The sequence below is a fragment of the Mercenaria mercenaria genome, unplaced genomic scaffold (genome assembly GCF_021730395.1).
Source record: "Mercenaria mercenaria strain notata unplaced genomic scaffold, MADL_Memer_1 contig_1769, whole genome shotgun sequence".
Classification (NCBI taxonomy): domain Eukaryota; kingdom Metazoa; phylum Mollusca; class Bivalvia; order Venerida; family Veneridae; genus Mercenaria; species Mercenaria mercenaria.
Window position 1 is genome coordinate 2,634 of NW_026459771.1, and position 8,279 is coordinate 10,912.

At 31.6% G+C, this 8,279-nt stretch overlaps 1 protein-coding gene across 1 annotated transcript; it reads right to left on the reverse strand.

The window, feature by feature from the left end:
- Positions 1 to 583: 583 nt before the first annotated feature.
- On the reverse strand, positions 584 to 7,694 carry LOC128551857 (uncharacterized). The gene is made up of 7 exons (XM_053532782.1): positions 7,600 to 7,694; positions 7,030 to 7,068; positions 6,169 to 6,243; positions 5,718 to 5,774; positions 5,347 to 5,421; positions 1,496 to 1,552; positions 584 to 718 (listed from the first exon to the last, which is right to left on the reverse strand). Exons 1-7 carry the CDS (start codon positions 7,666 to 7,668, stop codon positions 584 to 586), a joined length of 507 nt encoding a protein of 168 aa, XP_053388757.1. The 5' UTR covers positions 7,669 to 7,694.
- Between the last annotated feature and the right edge of the window lie 585 nt (positions 7,695 to 8,279).

An 8,279-nucleotide genomic window follows, 5' to 3' on the forward strand; every position in this document is an offset into this window, starting at 1 on the left:
TTACCTTAGAGTCACTGGCATTCTTTGTCAGATTCCTTTGTCTTTTTACGGAACATGGGGACTGAAAATTGATACCATATTGTTAAAACCTGGTCATTAATTTTGTAGCTAAAATGAACGCGAACGAGTTGATATGTGCATCAAAGTTAGTAACATAATCTATACGTTTTACTACATCATTTCATTCATTTACAATATGGGTTTTCATTCACATGATGATATCTCAAATACTTTGAGAAATGGTTCACATTGACATTATGTGCAGTACTATATTCCATCAATATATATACACCTCAAATTAAAATGTGTAGCTATGTTAGGGAGAGAATGCTAAATTTCTGTTGTTGGGGCATCGCTAGCCGCATTATAATACTATATCTTTTTGATAGAGACAAACTAGATAATTCTAACTATACACAGATATAACTGCCGTGTTTGACCAAAATGTATTTACTGGGCGAATGGCGTCCTTTTCTGCACGACATTGATGTCTTCAGTGAAATACTTTAATGTTTTTGGATGTTTTATAGGTAACAGAAAAATGTTTTCTCTTGCAAGTTTTTGTGAAAGAAATGTAATTATATCACCAAGAAGAGAGACGGCTTACAATATGATTATGAAACAAGATATTGTCTAAACTTACGCTCAAATATATATCCTCCATTGGACCTGGATTTATGTCTTGATCTGTCTTAGCTTCCGTCACTGGAACGTGCTCCTTTTAATACAAAACAACAACATAATGAAGTATAATAATATAACTGTATTGATTGAAAAGAATTGTAAACTTAAACGTACGACCAACTCAAAATAAAAGGGCACCGAGAGCTTTAATACAACAATTTGTCTAACTACATTCCACCTTATAAATGCGCGCAAATACACCAGTATATTAGAGACCGTTCTGCGTATGCAAAAGACATAATAAAAGAGGGAGACAGGTGCGGACACTACACTTATCATGAGTGTAAGCCGACCGGGAGAAAAATACAAGAAGGCAGGCAAGTCCTAACTGGGATTGGCTGTTAATTGAGAAGTAATGAAAATGGCCTGGACTGGACAAAATGCATTACCTCTCAAACGTGGTAAAGGAATTTCATAGTTTCTTGATTGAAACTCATTAAACTTGTTCCATCGAACTATTAATTTATTAAAAGATACACCACGCGTGAAAAAATTCACATCTTGACGCCATAGTATAATATTACTCTTTCAAAATAGACCAAAAACATACTTAGAAAACACTTATCGCCCCGACAATGTTTAATCTAACAAGCTATATCAAACAATGAATAAAAAACGATATGACCCTGTAAACACATTTCTCCTAATGAATATATGCGTGGACACATGCATTTATTTAAGTGGATTGTGAACTTAATCATGTGCAGCTGAGGAGTACTTGTGAATGATATGTTTAAACATATATGCGCGCCCTTAGTTTGTTTTCAATACCAATACGGGCATTTAATAAAATGCAGAAATACATTCTTACCTTAACGTCACTGGCTTTCTTTGTCAGTTTCTTTTGTCTTTTAAGGGGACTTGGAGGCTGAAAATTGATACTAGATTATTAAAACCTGGCCATTATTTTGTTGCTTAAAAGATAGTGTTAATGAGTTTCACACATATATGTTTGCATTTCGTATTTATAACATAATCTATATGTTTCACATAACTAATATCATACATGCTTTCAAAATGAAGAGCAATATGACTTTTTATTCTATATCTATTTCATTTATCCAATCGTGAACGTTTATTACCAACACGTGACCATTCACCATATTACCATATAGAAGGCATGTGGTTTAAAGGCAAGAGGGCCCTAAGTCGCTCACCTGAGAAACACACCATAACAGTGTAAACATGTTTGACCTAGTGATTTCATGTAAACAAATATTCTTACCGGTTTTCATTAAGATTTGACATAAAATGTGGTCTCTTTAGTTTAAACAAGTATTTTCTTTGATATAACTAAATTTCACGAAGATCAGTTGAAAAACACAGCCTCTATCGCATAAACAAAGGTTCTTATTTGCCCTAGTAGCCTGCTTTTTTACCCAAGATGACCCATATTCAAACCCGATCTGGATTTTATCGAAGCAATCATTCTGACCAAATTTCATGAAGATCTATTGAAAAATACAGCCTCTATCGCATACTAGCAACCCTGATAAGCCTCTGGCTTATCTGATTTTTATCTAGAAAACAGCTGATTTCTTACGGTCAGTGTAGAAAAAAATCAATAAAACGTTTATTTATTGTCCTATCTTGATAAAAATACTTTCTTTTAAAAGCCAATAAAATTCTCTTTAATCCCATGTAAATATTATTATTTTTGTTCTGGTATTGATTTAAGACCGTTTAGTTAAACATCAAAGCATCGGGGAATTTGTAACTAATTGAAATAATCATGCTTCATGTACATGCCGCGTGACCCCTACGTGTTCCAAATTAATTTCCGGCGTGTTAAATATTCGTGAATATTCATGAGATGATGACATCTGAAAAGCCAGATGAATCCTGATTGGTTTGGCGTTTGTTTAATTTGCATATTTTTTTCCGTTCAGGAGATATAGTCCCCCAAAGTCTGGCGCGATTTTGCAAAAATTCTCGCAAATTTCTGTTATTAAACATATATTTTCTGAAAGTATATTCTTTTAGCTTTCATTTGATACCACATTTATTGGTCGGAACTAAATATAAATACGTCGCATTTTGCTGTAAAATTACAGCGCCGGCCTAGATTGCTGATGTAAACATCAACACGTTGTCCGCCATTTTGAGATAGAAAATCGCCGATACGATGCAATGTTTTTCAGTTTATATGCCGGTTAATACGAGCTGAAAAAATTAAATGGTGATAGAAAACATTAGGTAAGTAATTAAAATATACGAAATTATATAAATTTTAATATTAAATCGTGTAATTATTGGCATATTTTGCTTTTAAATGGTACCCCACCGCCCTGTTACGTGCATGTATTTGTCGGCGTATAAATGGTCGTAGTTTACTCGATATCTTTCGACTTGTAATCGGTCCTAGCTGCTAATTTGTTGGTTTCTATAATTCATGTATACAAATGATAATTATACTTTATATAAAATTCAAAAATATTTCATAAAACTAACGTAAATCGTGCTTTGTTCTTTTGTGAATCACGCTTTTCGTCCCGACCCGATTCGACCCACGGCGATCATGAGAGCGTTCATTTTTTATAGTCTTATAAATAAAGCAAATTTATCAATATATTAAAGCAAAATCATGATTAAACATTTGTTTTTTGTTCTTTTCAGGTGATGTAAAATGTCTGAATCGTTTTCCTGGGCCTTGCTGTGAAGCTGCAAATATCACATGTCAACAGTTAAAAAGTAGAGACCTACCACAAAATGTAATTCTAACCAATGGTTTGGTTCTTGAACTTTACAGTTTTGTCACTACAGAGAATCTAACTTCAGCTGCTTTTGTTAAAATTCTTGAAAAGCTTGACAGTAACTTTTGCGGAATTGTTCATCCAAGTGCTTTGGTTATAAAAGTTAAACGTGTAATTGAACAGAAAAAGAAGCTGAGTCATCGCAAGAAAGTGAAAGGTTTCAAAACCGTCAAAGAATTCAGCAGTGACTTTTTCTGTTAACGGTTTACTGCACTATAAGTTGACATTTGTCATTGCTCTGTAAATAGTTCTTGTCACTCTTGTAAATATGTATTATAGTTTTCAAAAAATAATTCTTAATAAAAACTGGTAGATATTTTTAGCCAGTTCTGTAACTACATGTATGTAACTCACTAACTGGTAGATATTTTTAGCAAGTTGTAGCAATCCAATAATAAAAAATATTCGACAGAAAAATATAACATTAGTATTATTTGAAATCATATATTGTAGTAATTTATAAACTTGTTTTATGTTTTATGTATAATAAATGTATCTAGTTGTTTTGTAATAATATTTAAATGAATCTGCTACAATGATTATAAAAGTGTATGTGTATATGACAATTGTAACTATTCGAGAAAAAAATGTAAAAATTTGAAAAAATAAATCACATCAACCTGACTCACTAATTCATGATTTAGTTCCATTTATACTGGTGTTTTGAAAAGTTCATCATCATCTCCACAAAGAGCATAGACTGATCTAACACTATTCCAAATTTCATGGAGATATCTCAAATAATAAAAAAGTTATGGCAATATTACTTCAACGAGTCGTTTAATTTTTTTTTCTCGGTTCCGTCAACTTGGCGCGTTGGAATAGTAATTATATAGCGAAAAATTTCAAGATTTTGGTCGATTTTACCAAACTTTAAAATGTCATAACTTTTTTTAATTTTTGAGATATTGAAAAAAGGAAAACACTTCTAGAAAGCTTTAAAAGAGATCTTTAAAACTATATAAATATTTTTGCAATAGTTTTAACTTTGAAAATTAGCTGGGGTTGCTACGCATACACAAGCTTTTTATTTCATTTGACCTCGTGACCTAGATTTTGACCCCAGATAATTTATATTCGAACTAGACCTAGAATTTATCAAGGCAATCATTCTGACTTAATTTCATGTCTGTCAATTGAAAAATACAGCCTTTATCACATACAAAATGTTAAATCCAGACCTTAATTTTATCAAGGCAATTATTCTGACTAAATTTCATGAATATCAATTGAAAAATACAGTCTCTATCGCATACACAAGTTGTTTTTTTTATTTGACCTCGTGACCTTGGTTTTGACCCCAGATGACCTATTTTCTTATTCGGCCTTGAATTTATCAAGGCAATAATTCTGACCAAATTTCATAAAGATCAATTGAAAAATACAGCCTCTTCCGAGCAACATTCACCGCTCTACAACAGCAAATTTGGTAAAGCCCAGCTGATGGTTGTTGTAGGGAGGTTGCATTATAAAAAATATTTAATACTGAAACTCAGAAATGCAAAATTAAATAAATCACGTATATTTTAAATGAATTGAAATAGAAATAGAATAAGAAGTTTATTAAGGGCCTAACATTATTCTGTATATAGTATATATTTGCACTCGTACCAAGCTGGGAAATTACAGAAAAGGCTCAAATAGAACAGATTAGAATAAAAAAGCTTATTTAACATTGTACAGTAAAATGCGAGATATATTTATTTTCATTATGCAATTCAAATAGTTTGAGAAGTGGGTTGCTATTACTATTACGTGTAGCAGTGTATACCTTTAATATATATTATATTTAAAAGCAACATGCGTAGTGCTGTCAGGAAATAAAGCGCAAATTTTCTTCTATAAGGGCGTTCTGCAAGGGCGTTGTACGCATTATAATGATAAGAGAAAACAGAATGTCTATACTTACACTCAAAATCATATCCTCCTTTGCACCTGGAATAATGTCTCGATCTGTCTGAGTTTTCTGTACTGGAAGAGGGTCCTTTTAATACAAAACAACATGATAATGAAGTATGGGTAATATAGCTGTATCACTGAAAATTGTAAGCGACAAGGAAACAACTTTTCTCACCACGAAAATATGCGTGAACACATTTATACAAGCTAGTTAACTAAATCTTCACTGTTTGAAACAGTGACAATATCCGGGTTTTTTTTTTCACTGATAAATTTCAGTATTTCACTGTAAAGCATAAGGTAAATATGCGTATTTACGGGAACACCAGTGTGTTTAATACCAATGTAGATATTTAATTAAAATCAGAAATAAAATCTTACCAAAGAGACAATGGCTTTCTTTGTCAGTTTCTTTTGTTTTTTAAGAGGACTTGGAGGCTGACAATTTATACTAGATTGTTGAAATTTTATCGTCATTAAAATTGCTGCTTCAGATAACTTTTATTGTTTTATAATGACTTTTGTAACTCGTACATGTTGGCATCTCATCTTGATATAATAACACAATTTATACGGTTAACTCAATAAATATTATTTATGCTTTCCAAATGAAATGCAATAATTATGCGTTTTGATTTTCATTATTCTATGAACTCATATAGATACATCAGTTAAGTAGTTTGAGTAGCGTTTTATTCTAATTATCAAGTGAAGCACTATATTTCTTTAAAATATATACAGAGAAATCAGAATGTGTAATGTTGTCAGGAATGCAAACTTTCGTCTATAAATGCATCCCGCGCATCATTTTAATATGAGAATATAAACTTACAATCAAAATTGCATCCTCTTTTGGATCTGGAATGATATCTTGATCCGTCTTTGCTTTCTTAACTGGAATGGTTTCCTTTAATACAACCCAACACAATAATGAAGTATGGGTAATACAGCTATATTAATTTCAAGGATTTGCATATGACAATGTTAGACCTAACATGGTATATCAAAGAATAAGTTAAATACGCTCATCAAAGCACTGTTAGCGCTGAATGCTTAGGACTACATGTAGACCACACCCCTGGAAGCTTAAAAGTAGTGGATTGGTTAGATTCAATATTTGATATGCAGAATGTTGAATGCTCGGCCACTAACGGAAAGATACCATGACTGCTGTCATAATGTATTTGCAACGTTTATCTACCATAAACATTAAAAGATACAAAATTTAGAAACAATGACATGGAAACTAGTTTAGTTAAAACTATTTTACAGACGTAAACCTAACCAAACTGCAAACTGTGTTGTTAACAAAATGTTTCAACTGATCACGATTTTTTCATATTGACAGACCTGCTTTCACTTTCAGTTTGCATGTTTGTATGTTTTGAAATGTACATTGTTTGAATCACTTTCAACTCCCGTGGTAACAGAAGAAATTTGTTAGACACACAATAGTTATAAAAGAAATAACAAAATAATTTTTAAAAAATCAGCTTTATATTTCATTAGAATTTGAACAGTCAAAGTACTTGTGATATGTGACAAGCTGTGTTGATCGAAATGGAACAAAATGTGTTGATCAAAAGAGAATTCCCTGTCTTGAAAGTTTCTAAAACTTATAATTAACAGTTTGATATATTCTTTATGATAAACCAACGCCTATGTGGCGTTAAATTATAGAGTATGCACATACCTTCCCATCTGAAGTGGTCTTCCTCTTTAACGGTGTCTGCTTAAAAGAATAAACAGACAAAAAAAATTGACAGAACGAAATACAATGAATTTAGATTAATTTGTCTAAAACATTTTAAACAATATAACTCTTTAGAATAAAATAATGGAGGTTTCGAATCAAAATACTCGTAAATGTGCAGTAACACTTATAACAGTATTGCGTTTTTTTTTTTTTTTTGAATGAATTGAAATATAAACTATTAAATTGAACTAAAGGGATAAAAATGTAGACAATTGCAGTTTTTCTATATTTGAGTTTGACATATAAGAAATGAGATATCTTCTGTTTAAGTTGCAGACATTCATCAACATCTAACGGTTAATGAAATTTAGCCCTAGGCTATAAATAAGTGCTACTTATACATGTACATGAATATTGAACTTATCTCCAAATATAAGCTTCATTAAATGTCTATGATAAGTGAATGAAAGCTTTAAAATGAGATAATTCATGATGTAAAATATTATTCATCTCAGCAGTAACCATTACTTGTAACGATGATATGCTTATAAACCGACTAATACCTACCTTTGTAGATGAACACTGTAACATGGCTCTTGCCCTTGCTGCTGTCTCTTCAGCGGCACGACATTTCATTCGTTCATTTGCAAGTTGTTTTTTAAGTTCCTTTCATATGTTTCGTGTTATTAAATATTGGTTGAGAATATTAAGATTAAGTTAGTGGAAATAAATACGTATACTTAGCATACTGTATGTAAATAAAGTGATTTTAAAATAATCAGAATAAGACTAATTGGTTCAGTTTTTTAAAAGATTTGCTATGCTCCCTTGATTTTGCAGAGTCTTGGGTTTATCATGGTGTCGGTGATAACAAATTATTCCTCTCTTTTGTAAAGCAACAACTAAATGATCAATTTGTTCAAAAATGGCATGAAAGGATACACACTTCTAGCAGGGCATTGTCTTATAAGACAAGTTCGAGTTTTCGTTTTCAACCATATTTAGATTGTTTTAATAGTAATAAGTTTTATCAATCATTAACTCATTTCAGAATATCCTCTCACAGGTTACAAATCGAAGCTGGTAGATGGAATAGACCTCAACGTACACCCATATCTGACAGAAAATGCATACTCTGTGGCAAATCAGAAGATGAATATCACTATATCATTAAATGTACATTATATCAAGAGACAAGACAGCGATATTTACCTCGTAGATTTTGGATAAGACCGAGCATGTATAAA

Coding starts and splice junctions, on each gene's coding strand:
- LOC128551857 (XM_053532782.1), bottom strand. CDS start 7,668: ATGAAATGTCGTGCCGCTGAAGAGACAGCAGCAAGGGCAAGAGCCATG. Junction 7,069..7,599: donor TACAGTGTTCATCTACAAAG/GTAGGTATTAGT, acceptor TATTCTTTTAAG/CAGACACCGTTAAAGAGGAA. Junction 5,422..5,717: donor AGAAAGCCATTGTCTCTTTG/GTAAGATTTTAT, acceptor TTGTATTAAAAG/GACCCTCTTCCAGTACAGAA.